We start from the raw sequence: 13,976 nt of genomic DNA on the forward strand, positions 1-13,976 counted from the left end.
GTGTTTGAACAGGCAGGATGTAAAAAGTTTCTTCAGTTCCAAATTGCTAATGCTATATTGGATCTGTATTCCACAGAAAGAAGAAACAGTCCTGTTAGAAATGGGCTCCACACCAAACTGGGTGATTAACTGCTGCAAAAGAAATAAGGAATAAGCACAAAGCCTATGAAGAATAGGAAAAAGGACTGATGATAAAACAATACTTTTAGTTTGGGAAATAGATAAAGTGAGAATTACCTGCCAACAGTCAGATGGAGTTAGACTTTGTAAAAGACACGAAAGGATAAATGAAGATTTACCAACTCTTGAAGAGAATAAAAAGGAAGCAGGGCTGAGGTTGAATGAAAAAATACTCCCAAGATGTTTCAAAAGAATCTCATTGCCTCAGTTTGTAGGGGGGACATAAAGTTTGAAATTTGAGGAAAGTAAGCTAGGAACATGGATTAAAAAAAAGAAAATTATTCACAAGGTAGAAGCAAAGCTAAAAGAAAGAGCTGAATGTACTCAGTTCAGAGTAGTTAGAAAACTCCCATCAAATTAGTGAGGGAATAGGTACATAGAATATGAGGTCTGATATTTGGTATTGTCGATAAATATTTAAAGTCTGTGATACAATATAGAGCTGGAACATCTAATTCTAAATTACCTACACTTAAAAGGAAGGAAGAACACCATAATCTGGTTGGTTTCCAGTCCTGTTACTCTGACTTCACTTCTCTCCTTCAAAAGTCATACTAAGGCTGGGTAAACTGGAGAATATTATTAAAGTATAGCATACTTTCAGAGAAACTGCATTTAAAGACTAACAATCTTTGATAAAACTGACTTTCCTAGACAGAGGAGCAGTAGTAGAACTCTTCTCCTTGAACTTTTGACTTGTGTCATTTGGAAGTTATTAAACAAGAGAAGTGGGTAGTACAGGAAGTACAAGGTGTGTAAAGAAGCTGGCTCAAAGAAAGAGGGCTTTGTTTCAGGTGAAAGCTGGGAAGGTTAGAGGCTGTTGTTGAAGCCAAAGTTCAAGTGTTGGGCTGATCTTGTTTAATATTTACACGAATAACAATGGTCAACAAGAGTAGGAGTGAGGTGACTTAATACAGAGGTGCTGTCAATAAGGGATTCTTGGGGTGTTGTACGTTGTTCACCTGTTCAGGATTGAAACAAATTCTAGTTACATAGCCTGGGAGCTTAGCAGTGAAATATGGCCAAGGAGGAGGAAAAATATCTAAATACTCCAGTTTATCAGTGAGTGAACATGAACTGTCAGCGTGATGAAAGGGCAGCTGTGTTCCTAGAGGTAAGATACTTGAGCATCTGAGATGTAACGTACACATTTGTGAACAGTTCTGGTCACCCATGTTCAAGATGGGTTGAATCAAACTAAAATAAGGAAGCTAAAGAATTAGTTTTACGGAAGACCTGAGAACTTTGATGTTATTCCCACTGAGAAAATTCCAGCAGGAAAAAGAATTGAAGCTAAACAGTTGCAGCTGTGTACTTTCTGTTCTTTAGTAAATTCTGTCTAAAAATCTGAAACTTAAAATAACCATGAGGCTATAGAACATACTTCTAATGCTTTGTGGGACAAAACATTCCTTACTTTTGGGAAGGCACTGTCTGTCTATGAAGAAGGTTGAGGTAGTGTGCTGCAATAGAGGGACAAAGAGGTGTTATCATCCTGGACCTCTATTTGATCTGTTCTGTTGTAAGTAATTAATTAAAAGACTGGGGAATACTTGGCAGGCTTTTGTTTATTTTTGTTTTAAAATAAACACACAACTTCATTTTGTTTTAAGACACAAAATGCTTTGATAGATGCTTCTGTATTTCTGCTTTCTCTGTACTAAGCATGTACTTCTTAGTCATGCTAAACTCGCTACTCTTAGAGATGATATGTACAGACCATACTGAAAAAGTTACTTTGATCTTAACTTGACAGATGTATTAATTTTAGTTTCCACGTACTATTTAAAACTGCATGTAGGGAAGAATAAGAGTTGGCAGTGAAGAGTGACAATGAATTTCTAAATTCTGAGTGAATTTAGAAGTGAGAGGAGAGGACCATTCTTCAATCATGAGCAACAAGAAAATTCAGCTAGTTGATGAAAGATTTGGTGGACAGGGTTTCAGAGGTGGTAGATAATCAACCTGTGAAACTTGTTGCCTCAAGATGCTGTTAGCTGATCTTCCTATGTTTAGAACAGATTTGACTCTTGGCCCTAGACAGAATTTGAACTGGTAATCTGTGTAGACTTGCCACATTTGGTGCAGGTGGCCTGGAGCATTCGGCTGTAGAGCCGCAGGCTAACCGACATTTGGTGAGTTCAGCTGTACATGATGTATATGTGCAATTGTGTCAGAATTGCAGAGTGAGAAGTCTCTGCCCTCAACTAACTAGAGTGATTTAGGAGATTTGGGGGTTTTTTTTAAACATTTGTTTACAAAAAACTTTGGGTAGTAATTAACTAGGTAATTAGTTATAGATTTGCGCAAATCCATGCAGTTTCTGCAGAGAATACAGGCTAAGACAGTCTTCCCCTTTATGGTATTTCTCACTCCATGGAGTTGAAGATTTCTTTGTGTTCAGATCCAGATGGAAAACATGCTAAACGTAGCCAGTTCCTGTTACAGCTTAGCCTTCGGAGCTTGTTCCTTCCATCTCTTATTTTTCAATTCGGTTCCCAGTATGTGTTCTTCTATGGAAGTTCACTTGGGAAGGCACTTGAGGAAGACTTGTCTTTGGAGCTCTCATTGCCTAATACTTACAGCAAAATATTCACTCCTGTTGGTCCCCCAGTGGATGGTTTATTAGAAAGGGAAAAAGTATGTTGATACCTGATACCTTCAGGTAATTTCCAGGTAAGCTTGGAAGCTTACTTGGGTCCATCACTTCACTGCTTTCTAAACAAGTGAATTAAGATGACAGTTAACTTTAGTCTTCTAACTCCTTGTGCTTGTGTGAATTAAATTGGAACATAAGTGAAGAGGCTTATGCGTAACATTTCTTGCATTCTGAAGTTTTCTGTTAGGTCAAAGATGTCGAGTGTTGGAGTCATACTTGGAAATGGTTAGAAAGTCTGCATTTGTCCATTCCCAGTACTTCAAATTGGGAGAGCTATATGTTATTAAACAAGTAATTAGTGTTTTCTTGGCAAATTAAATGTTCTGAACACTTGAAAATGTTTTGAATATGAAAAATACCAAAGTAACTTGTGTCATTATGACATTTATATGGAAAGATAACAGGTGAAATATCACCTTACTCTACTTGAAATTAAATTTGATAACTGCTTTCAGAACGTCACATTTGGATAACTGTGTGCTTAAGTGCTTTCTGTTAGTAAAGATGCTAAACTTCTAATGCCTGTAAGAATTGCTGTAATTATTTTCTTGTGGAACAAAATACATCGTACAAAGAATTCAAGCACAGCAAAGGCAAGATGGAAATGATACATTGAATTAAAGGACATGGTCATGTCTTTCCTTTTAAGGTATTGTTTCTCTTTGAAATATTCTTACCTTTGTGGTCATGGAATCTCTATCAAGTACAGAATATTCCAGCTGAGAAGCTGAAATTAGTGAAACTACTCACGACTAGAGAGAAACAGTGAGAGTGGGTTGAGGTACTTGAACAAGCTCTTAACCACAAAAATGCAAGCTAAAGAACCTGGCTGGCAGGTAATGATACAGTAGTGCTAGCAAGCATACTAATTAATTTCTGTATATTTTTCTTTAGATTTGCAAACGAGACTATCTCAGCAGAATGAAGGTAAACTAGCATTTGATGTAACTTGTCATCAGTAGGTTGTGTTGCAGATAAGTGATAAAAGTGAAATGCTTCTGGTGTAGAGTTTGCCAACAGCCTGAGAAATTGTATTGTATTCATGTCTGTAGGAATCATGCTATGTGTTGATTATTGACTGAAAATAACAGAATGTATGTTAAACACTTTGCCTTTTCTTTGTAGCATTTCCTCAGTGTTGGTAACATTCCCCAGCCATATGTTAGTCCTAGAAAATGTGTGGGTTTGTGTTTTTGTTTGTGGGTTTAGGTGTGGTTGGGTGTGGGGTTTTTTCTTGCCTTAGAGGTAGGGACTAGAGGGGTCATTTGAGAATCAGGAGTTTGGGGTTACTGTCTCTGGATTAGTCATCATCTTACTCTGACTGTGCAACCATTAACATCTACATGTGTAGAGAGAAGGTGGCCGTTATTTCAGCTAAATTAACAGAAGCTTACAGTGTTTGGAAAGGGCAGTCTGTAGGACAGTGCTCTCTTTAATAAGATGTACTGTGATGAGCAACAATAAATGACAAGTAATAATTTCATAGTTACTGGGACAGAGTATAGATCTATTCTACAATTAAAATGTTTATAATTTTAGTTGTCAAATATTTCCTATGTTATGTGTTTCCAAAGGACAAAAGTACGGATATACTTTTTTGAAGGATAATTCAATGTGCTGAAAATACATTTTGAGAGTTCTCAAAGATGTTTGTCACTTCCTGTGAAGTCAGATGGGGTGGTGCCACTCCATCCTGAGCTGCTGCTCAGCTTCCATGAGGAGAAAAAAATTAAAGGTGCTGCTGGCATACAACTCAGGCAGAATTTTTAGATGCATGCGAAGATGCATATATCTGCATTTAAATGTTTAAATTGAAAATCTGCCAAAGTCAGGGCTATCTTTTCCCTTTTCAGCTTCAACTGTTGTTTATCTGTGCTATTTTCCGTATTGATCAATTTAAAATTTCTCTATCATAGATAGTGCCTAGTTACAAGTTTTGCTTTCCTGCCTTCAATTTTCTGTTTCGTTAGAACTGTTGCTGTTATTGCTGAATGTTGGGATTTTAAAGAATAGATGGAAGATACTCATTTAAATTGGACCCATGCATAGCAGGTTCTTAGATTTGTTACTGGTTTTTTTCCATTACAACAGTTCTGGCTGCAGCTGCTTCTGTACAACCACTTGCAACACAGTGCTTCCAGCTTTCCAACATGTTTAATCCTCAAACGTAAGTGATTTATCATTTTCTGTTTGGCATTTGTTGATGACTTTAACATCTGAGAAAGGAATCAGAATGTTGCAGAGGTTTTTTTGATGGGTTTTAGGGTGGATTTTGTGCAAGTGATAACAATTCCATCTCTGTCCTGTTCTTCCTCCACCCATACAGTGAAGAAGAAGCTGGCTGGGATACAGAAATTAAAGATGATGTGATTGAGGAATGTAACAAACATGGAGGAGTTATCCACATCTATGTAGACAAAAACTCAGCTCAGGTATGCTTGGTTCCAGGGAGACACTGAGCAGGTTTTAGGAGTTTTGTTGCTTTGTAGTGTATAGAGGGAGTATTACGAATACTATTTTTTTTCCTAAACTGAATCTAAATTTCTTGAAGTTACTTTGCAGTTTTTGCAGAATGTAGGTGGTTCCCTCCTGCTTACAGTCAAACTCGAATGCAGGTATAAGAGCAGTTTTCTGGTGCTGCAGTCTGCTCTTACAGATTTACAGAGCTGAAGGTACTGTGGAAATACAGGCTGAAGAGTAGTGACCTCTTTAATTCTGGCATTTGGCTTTTCCCTTAAGCTGTGCATTTCCCAAAAGCCAGGGACTTCCAGTTTCCTCTGTTTCTGGAGAATGCAGGCTTTAGCACAAAGGACACCCTGCTTCAGCAGACTTGAGATGCGCAGTTAAATGTGTGCCTAATCCCATGCTTGGAAACTGTTGTGTTCACTAATAATGTTAAAGTCTTGCAGTGGGCAGTAAGAGCGAGCACGTAGAGTTATAACAGGGAGGAGAAGAAAAAGAGCTACTGATGCAGAATTAATTACAGATTAATGCCTGTTTGAGGGGCTTTTGGCCTGCATCTTAAAAAGGGTAATACATTTTTCTTCTGTGTCCACTTTGTTTACGCAATCCCCAGACTGGTTATCTCTTCCCCTGTATTTCAGCTCTTAGAATATAAACTGTGGAAGGTCTGTAAAGGGATTTGGCCTTCATGAGCCCTTTTATATTGAATTCACAGCCCAAACTGAGGTACAGTTTTCAAACGCTCTCATAGATTAATTTCTAACCATCAGACCCTGGAACTGTCCTGTTGTGTTCCATTCCGTTGTGCGAGGCTGAAATCTACACTACTGTCCTTGTCAGTATTGCTTAGATGGGATTGTTCTGCCCTGGTAATGCACTTGGCACTCACAAGCCTATGTTATCTTTGTGCTGCTTCCACAGAAGACTCTTGTCACCTGAAACCCTTCCACGTGGATTACTGAGATGTTAGATTAGAGATGAGCTGAAGTCTAGTACATAAAACAATATACAATCTTTCCTAGCATTTTGTAATCTTGAAGATCACTGCTAGGTTGGACTACTGGGCTGATTGGAGGTAGAAACCTTTCCTGCAGTGTATTAGTCTATTACTATCTTAGAGAAAACAAAGTGTCCTTCGACAGATTGGGGGGAGCGGCGGGGGAAACACCCAACAACAAAAAAACCCAACACAAAAACCCCCAAAAAACCACCCCCCAACCCCCCAAAAATACAACAGCCCTCAACATACCTCACATAGGCTCTGAGCACATAGAGCTGCAAATCTGATTTGCATTAGCAAGGGGGTTTAAAAGAAAAAAATACAGCTACTATATCATGAGTTAGCTGTTTTTTACATGAAATCCATTTTGTCACAGTAGCACAGCGATGACCCAGATACAAAATACCCACTGATACTTAAAAATACTGTATTTGAACGTAAGTTTCCACTGTGCTATTCTGTTTTCCAGGCTTAGATTCTGGTCACATTATCTTTTAAGTGTTTTCATCCCCATCTTTTTAGGGCTCTTTCCCAGACAGCCAGACTTCCCAGGCTAAGGGCTGTCAGTAATCAGCCAGGAAGATGTGATTTGTTGCAGGGGAAAAGATTGCAGTCCCAACTGAACACGTGGTCTCGTGTACCGCACCAGTCTGCACTGTGGTGTGTTAAGGAAAACTTAAAGCTCTATGTTGCTGTATCTCTGTCAAGGTTTAAGCAGCTTGGATGCCTATGCTGGGGGAGGCTGAGAACAGAACTGTGTGCGTTAATTGCTTAGTGCCTTAAACATCAGCCCCTGATCTCAAGTTTTCCCCCTGAGAAGGAATGAGTTAGATCACAGTGGGAAAAGTTAGGACAGGCTGGCAAAGGGAGGGCTGGATTCTGTTTCTTCAAATGTTCTTTTCCTGTAAAATCTGTTTCAGCTAGAGTCTGATCTGGTTCAAGAATTACTGGTAGTAATCTATTTTTAAGCAGGCAGCCAGAAATACATGCACATTACTGTGGGCGTCTGTATGTCTTGCAGTTGTTGAATGTGAATATTGCAGTACTCTGGATTAGGCTGGTTTAGTGCTTAATTTGCAGATAAAAAACTTCAGATATCTGTGGCAAAGTTAAAAGATCAATCTGTCATTCATGTTAGATATCACCTTGGGCTCTTCTTGCCCTGCTGTGATGGGTTTTTTCCCTTTATTTTAGTCCTTGTTCAAGTAAAGACAGGCAGACGCTGAAGTTGATGTAGGAGAATTTTTGCAGTACCAGTCTTCCTTGAAGTGCTGGGCATCCTTCCTGCCCTGGGGAATGGGGAGTGCTTAATCCCTTTGAAAACCAGACTGTGAACTTGCATATCTAATTAGCCATTTGTGGTGAAAGTTGGTGATTTACAGGATTTCATGGCTAGTGTGCAGTAGAGGTAGCCAGACTCCATGTGCTTTTCTGTTTTGCATGAGACTTGTCATCAGGAGCCATTAGATACTCTTTTGAAGAGTTATCATGAGCTAGTAAGCAATCCATTACTTGTGAGCTTGATCTGAAATCAACATTTGGTCTGTTTTGCAAAATCTATTTAGAAAAGTTTCATGCTAAGATAACTGTTACAGTATGGTAATGCATGTCAGTAAAAACCTGTCCGCTACTCCGTTTTCTCATGCTCATTCTGCATTATCGGTTGATACAAGTAGGAACACAGCGAGGCAGGTTTGCCTCCGTCACAACCACGCAAAGGAAGTGTTTTGAGAATAGACAATGTGGGACATTTCTCAAGCTTCTAACGGGCTGTAACACTTCTGTATTACAGGGCAACGTGTATGTCAAATGTCCTTCAATTGCTGCTGCCATTGCAGCTGTAAATGCGTTGCATGGGAGGTGGTTTGCAGGTGAGTGGATTTCGTGTAGAGACCAACATTTATTCATTAATTACAGAAATGACCAAATACTAAATTTTTTTTTTTTTTTTTTTTAAATTTTAAATCTTCTGATTAGGTAAAATGATTACAGCGGCGTACGTACCTCTTCCAACGTACCATAGCCTCTTCCCAGATTCTATGACTGCAACCCAACTACTGGTTCCTGTTCGACGATGAAGATGGATTTAGTCAGTTTTGTACATAGTTATTTTTTGGAGGAAGATTGAGTTATCTTTTATTTAGATAAAACTAAAGGAGAGGATTTAATGTCATTTTGTGTACACTTCCTGCTACCTTTAAAAATAAAATGAAGTAAGCAGAAACGCAGTGTGTTCATTCTCCCTAACTAGCATTTCCACTGTATACAAAGCTGTTGACTTCTTGTTCTGCCTTGTAATTCTTGTACATTTACTGAGGTGATCTGTAGGAACTGAGAAGTAGCTCATAGAAAACAAGTTCTCTGTAAAAGGCAGATGGGACATAATGACATTTTTAATGTTTCACAAGCCTTTCTTTTAATGCAGCAATTACATTTTACATTTCACTAAATGTAGGTGATCTGCTAAAGGTTAATATCGGAGATAGACTTTACGAAGGGACATATTTAGTGTTTTGTATAAATGGAAAATTCAAAAGGCTACTGAAAGCTGACTCTAGACAGCCACTCAGCTTGCTTTTGTCCTGAATAATTGATAAGAATAGAAGGATTGAAGGGTTTTATTTCTTGATGGTAACTTTTGATTAATGTATCTGTAAAAGTTTCTTTGTAAATACTGTGTGAGGTGTGTCTAAGTTTCCAAACAAAACGATCTCTGCATTTCCAGATAAGTTTCTATGTATGCAGTGTGGCACAGTTGAAGGATTTCAGCCGAGTCTGAAAATCGGTAGGAAATACAGAAACATGTTTTGTTCTGGTTGCATATAATCTTTGCTCTTTTTAAGCTCTGTGAGCTCTGAAATATATTTTTGGGTTACTTCAGTGTGTTTGACAAGACAGCTTGATATTTCTATCAAACAAAGACTTTCATATTGCAACAATCTTTGTAAGAACCACTCAAATAAAATTCTCTTAAAAAGGCCTTCATGAAGCTTTATTTCTCCGCTCTCCTAATGCGATGTAAGCAGTGTGTGCTGAAGACTGGAGGTAAGCGATAGATGCTTTGAAATGGTAGATGTTCAGAATATCACTCCTCCAGGAGAAAATACAGGAGCTGATTCCTGAGAACACTCGGTGTACTGCAGCTGTGGTTGTTAAGGGCCCGTGGGTTTTCTTGCTGCCCGGGCAGTGGACAGCTCTTGCTCTTTCTCAGGCGTGCTGCAGGTTCGTCCCAGAGATAACTTCCCCCCTGCCCACCTCCGCCCCCATCTTTCACAAATGGTTGTGACTCGTGGGCATGTAGGAGTAATTTATGTTGGCTTTTAATCTGGTTTCTGTAGGGAAGCCTGCCCAAGTGCATTGCCCTCTTAGTGCCCCTTTCCCACCTCCCTGTCATTTTTAACCACTGGCTAACAAAAGCTGTGTTTGACAAAGCTGTAGATTTATGAAAGGTTTGAGGCTTTGTAGGGTTAAAGCAAACTCAAGGGGTTTGAGGCTTTGTAGGTTTAAAGAAAACTGAAGGGTACTTCTTTTTTTATTCTAAGTAGTGTTCCTTTCATAGCATTTGATGTTTTCATTGAATGTCTATGCTCTGAATTTGTTGTGAGTGGAGAGGAAGATCGATGCAAAAATGAAGACTATAGTCATGTGCCAGTTGACATTGAAGGTCTACCTTCTAAAGAACGTACGTGCTGGTCAGTTCTGCTAAATTGTTCAGGCTGTCCTTAGAGAAGACAGGTGGGTGAAAATGGGCTGGGCAGGGATGCTACCAGTGCTCCAAGACAGAGCGGGGTGGTGACCTGGTGTCCAGCCTCTTGGTGCTGCTGTTCAGGGTGGATGTAGCTGTGGCTGAGCTGCAGTGTGGCAAGAGACTGTCTTCAGCAATCCAGGAGGGAGCCATGGGAGGAAATGGGACTGGGCAACTGGAGGTAGTACACAGGCAGATGTGGGGAAGAGCCAGGAATATATTACAGCAGGGTGTCTCAGGAGTTTGTGACACAGCTGAAGATAAGCCGAGCAAAGCTGCTCTCTGGGTTTGCTTGACCTTACTTTTTTAGTTGCCAGTATTAATCCACCAGTGCCATTTGGAGTAAAACTTGAGCTGTTATAGAGCAGCTGTGTGGCCCGACTTGGTGGTCCTTGGCAGTTTCAGAGGTTCCTGAGCTGCACGACAGCAGAGAAGGGAGCAGGCTTTTAGTGCAAGATTTGTGTTTCTCCCTTAGAAACTGGCAAAACAGCACTTGTACTAGGTAAAGGCTGTATAGGTGCTGGTTCAGGTTCTGCTGCTAACCTGTCCTCTTCTATCCTTAAACAGAAATAAAGGAGGAGCAAAGATAAGCCTTGTTTCAAAAGGCAAGTAACAGGAGACTGCAACGCTACATTCCATAGTTCAGCTGTAGGCAGTGCTACAGAGGCTGGCAAATGGTGGGGAGGTAATCCCCGTGTTCTCCCTGGGAAGCGTTGAGCACCTTGTAGACCCATTAGGGCAGCTTGTAGGAAAAGACTCCACCTGCAGAGCACTGTTTATGGTAGTGCAGCTCCTACAGGTGAAGCCCCCTTCCCTTGCCAAGAAAAGCCACTGCAAATTTCTGTCGCTGGGGGCAGCCACAACCACTGCTTCTGTCCTTCCCTTCTCAGGAAGAGCTGTACAGCAGAGTGCGCCTCACTTCACCAAGGGTGCAAGATTGCAGCCGTCAGAGCTGTGAGAGGCAGTGCAGTCGAGCTGCACGGTTATGTGCTGATAATGCAGTAACTTGCAGCACAGCTAGTCCTGAGGGGGGAGCTTTAGGAAAGGCATTGCTCAAGGCCTGACAAGGAGGTTACATCTCCAATGTCTGGTGTCAAAGTCATCTTTGTGACTCATCACAAAATACCTTTAGCTGTCATGTGATGGGCAGTTTTCCATTTTCCAGCAATTTAACGATTTCCAGCTCTAATAGCATGGCTGTGCCTGTGCCATCCCCTGACTGCTTCCTGCACCCACATGCTGCCAGGCTGGCTGGAAGAAGGTGCCTGAGCTGTTATGGTTTGCCCTCAGCTGCAGAAGAACTTGCCCGTGTCCTGGGGTCCCTCACTCTGAGGGTGTTTGCCCCGTATTACCTGGAACTCAGAAATGGGGCCAGTTTCAACCCACCTATTTTTCCAAGAGGAGAGAAATTTGATAGTTGATCCAAATTAGCCACAGAGTAACTCTCCTAGACTCGGGAATGCACGAATACAATGGAGCGGCTCCACATCAGCACATTGGGAATGTGAGCTGCCCAAGTACCAAGGGGAGAAATGTGTGCGCTGTACTTACGCCTGTGAAATAGGAACTTTAATGTAGTACAAAGGATTATTAATTCTCACTGTCATGGGAGGAAAGTAGAAATTTGGTAAAAAGCATGTTTACAATGAGCAGAGCAAGGAGGATGGTGCATCACCATTTCATGAAGAGCTCTCACTTCAGGTATCTAAAGATTTTATTATGGTACAGAGGAAGAATGGCTGGATGGGGGCACTCTGGGTTAAAAGCCAAGCTCCAGGTTAGCAGCGGATTCCCATGCCAATAGCCATGAATGTCCCAAACGTCCCACCGCTTTGCATCATCGTTTTGCCAACTCCGCCCATCAGCTCTCGTCCTCTCATGCCAATCCTGAGATAAAGAAAAACACAGGAATTATATAAGAGCTGAAGCCTGACAGGTAACAGACATGCAGCAGAAAACATCTGATACAGCCAGCTAAGGGCTGCCTGAGCACCCAAATCAAACACCTCCTCTTCAGTCTAAATTTAAAATGATACCGCCTGCCTCCGCAGAGAGAGTGGCTGCGGTGCCCTGTGCCTGAGCTACTGCAAAAACAGAAATGGAGCTGCTCTTTGGGGCATTCGAGTGACCCTCGCCAATGACATGTATTTTTTCCTGCAGCGGTACCAGCTGACACTGTACCCTCCTGCCATGCCACTAGCAGGAACAGCTTTACCTGCTAGTGCCCCAAATACCCTTAATTTTGGGGAAAAAAAATTGTGCTGTCCAAGTATTTGACTTGCCAGGGAATAAAAAGGGTCTGAGCTGTTGTATTACCATCCTGTCTGGCTGCAGTGACAGTATTTTTAATACTACCAACTTAAAATCATCTTGTAAACTAACTTCCTATTTACCACTGACACCTAGAAGGCTCCAGAGGCATTTCTGTTCCCCAGTTCCCAGTTACCTGAGGTCAGACCAAAACAAAAAGAATTGTTCCTTCTCAGGAAGTTCTTGTAATATTTGGCTTTTAAGCACTGCAGTGTGTGTAGAGTCCAAGGAATTTCATGCACTGGATTTTTAAAACATGGAGATTTTCCCTAAAAAATGGTACAGCAGAAGTAACGTAGCTTTATCACTCAAGTACAACAGAACCACTGTCACTGCTTCTTCCAAATATCCTAAATCTGTATTTTCTGCTAGCATTGTACCACTTACAAACACTCTCCAAGATCTGAAAGAGATCAGAAAACTTTTTAAACTCTATCAGATTAGACTTTGTGCCTTTTCCTCCTTTTAGGCTCACTACCAAATTATCGCCCATGTTTAATCACAAGTTAAAAAACCTCGAGCAGAAAGAGTTCTGCAAAATATGAAAGAACTTATTTCAGTAATTCCTTTTCATGGGTAATGTGTGCCAAAACCAGTCAGTGAGCAGCGCAAGAGCTAACTTGGAGCAGTGAGCATTGTTTGTTTCCATGCTGGCATGGCGGGGAGTGCCGGGGGAAGGTGGAATATTGTCCCTCTCTGATTCACAATGGGATTGTGCCAGTGCCAGCCACAGCTCTGCCTACACTCTTGCAATTAAGACTTGGGGGTCAGTATGGTAATTGCCTCCGTGCAGGGGGATGGGACACCCAAAGCAACATAATGCAGATACCCAAGAGCTTGCAGAGTACCTCAGGAAGCTTTAGAGCAAGGAGAGGACTGCACGTGTTATCTGCACAGACAATTCATCCAGCTCCTCCTGCAGCTGATCTTCCACAGGCTCAGCTTCCCAACGCAACCTCCCTTAGGAGCGGCAGGAAAAGGTCTGCGTAACTGCGACCTCCTGGTACACAGCTGACCCAGAGGTGATGCCCCAGCATCACCAGACTTCCCCATTTGAGGCCGGGGCTGTCAGCAGGCTCTCGAACCGTGGCTAATTCGGAGCCACTAGCAAAGTTTCACCTATGTGACGACACAGGAGCACACCCACACCTCCCTTCCCAAACCCAGAGTGGGAGCATTTCTCCCTGGCTATCACTCTGTTACGACCTGTCCATGGAAGCCATTTCTATGGCATACCTGAGGCAGGAAAACGTGCCGAACAGTGCTCCTGCTGCCATGCCCACTGCAAAGCCCATCATGAAACCCATCTTTACTCTGTCAAAGCAGCTGGGCTGCGATTGCCCATACGGGCCCACAGTCACAGGCATCTAGAGAAAAAAACACAAAAAACCACAGGGATTTACTGCTTTGTCTAACACGCTTCTATAACCAAACTGGGCTAGAGAGCAGGCCCGCATGTTTCAGAGCCTCTTGTAAGTGTAGTGCCAGAGGCTTTGCAGGCTTTCAGACTTACTTCCTCGCCTGTCAAGTAGGAAAAGACAGGGAGGGAATGCCAGTGCTTTGATGACGGCCCCGTTTCGCCCTCAGCAAGCCTCTGTGAGCGCCGCTACGTCTCCGAG

At 41.7% G+C, this 13,976-nt stretch overlaps 2 protein-coding genes across 3 annotated transcripts in view; one reads left to right on the plus strand and one right to left on the minus strand.

Moving 5' to 3' along the window:
- The window catches only part of RBM39 (RNA binding motif protein 39), a 28,940-nt gene extending 19,649 nt beyond the window's left edge, over positions 1 to 9,291 (plus strand). Inside the window, exons 12-17 of one of the 2 annotated variants that reach the window (XM_009573288.1) lie at positions 2,225 to 2,242; positions 3,734 to 3,766; positions 4,931 to 5,006; positions 5,166 to 5,271; positions 8,095 to 8,173; positions 8,280 to 9,291. In XM_009573288.1, the coding sequence (XP_009571583.1) occupies positions 2,225 to 2,242; positions 3,734 to 3,766; positions 4,931 to 5,006; positions 5,166 to 5,271; positions 8,095 to 8,173; positions 8,280 to 8,380 (413 nt within the window). In that variant the 3' untranslated portion in view covers positions 8,381 to 9,291. The remainder of the gene's footprint in view (positions 1 to 2,224; positions 2,243 to 3,733; positions 3,767 to 4,930; positions 5,007 to 5,165; positions 5,272 to 8,094; positions 8,174 to 8,279) is intronic. The other variant, XM_009573289.1, reaches the window with a different exon arrangement.
- A 2,452-nt stretch (positions 9,292 to 11,743) lies between these two features.
- Positions 11,744 to 13,726, minus strand: ROMO1 (reactive oxygen species modulator 1). Its single transcript, XM_009573290.1, has 2 exons — positions 13,594 to 13,726; positions 11,744 to 11,934 (listed from the first exon to the last, which is right to left on the minus strand). The coding sequence occupies exons 1-2, from the start codon at positions 13,722 to 13,724 to the stop codon at positions 11,826 to 11,828; spliced, it is 240 nt and encodes a 79-aa protein (XP_009571585.1). The 5' UTR covers positions 13,725 to 13,726; the 3' UTR covers positions 11,744 to 11,825.
- Between the last annotated feature and the right edge of the window lie 250 nt (positions 13,727 to 13,976).

Source organism: Fulmarus glacialis, unplaced genomic scaffold (genome assembly GCF_000690835.1).
Source record: "Fulmarus glacialis isolate BGI_N327 unplaced genomic scaffold, ASM69083v1 scaffold2322, whole genome shotgun sequence".
NCBI lineage: Eukaryota > Metazoa > Chordata > Aves > Procellariiformes > Procellariidae > Fulmarus > Fulmarus glacialis.

What these genes read in the sequence shown, in the direction of transcription:
- ROMO1 (XM_009573290.1), bottom strand. Translation starts at nt 13,724, where the DNA reads ATGCCTGTGACTGTGGGCCCGTATGGGCAATCGCAGCCCAGCTGCTTT. An exon ending in GGCACGTTTTCCTGCCTCAG is followed by an intron (nt 11,935 to 13,593) that starts GTATGCCATAGA and finishes TCTTTATCTCAG; the next exon opens with GATTGGCATGAGAGGACGAG.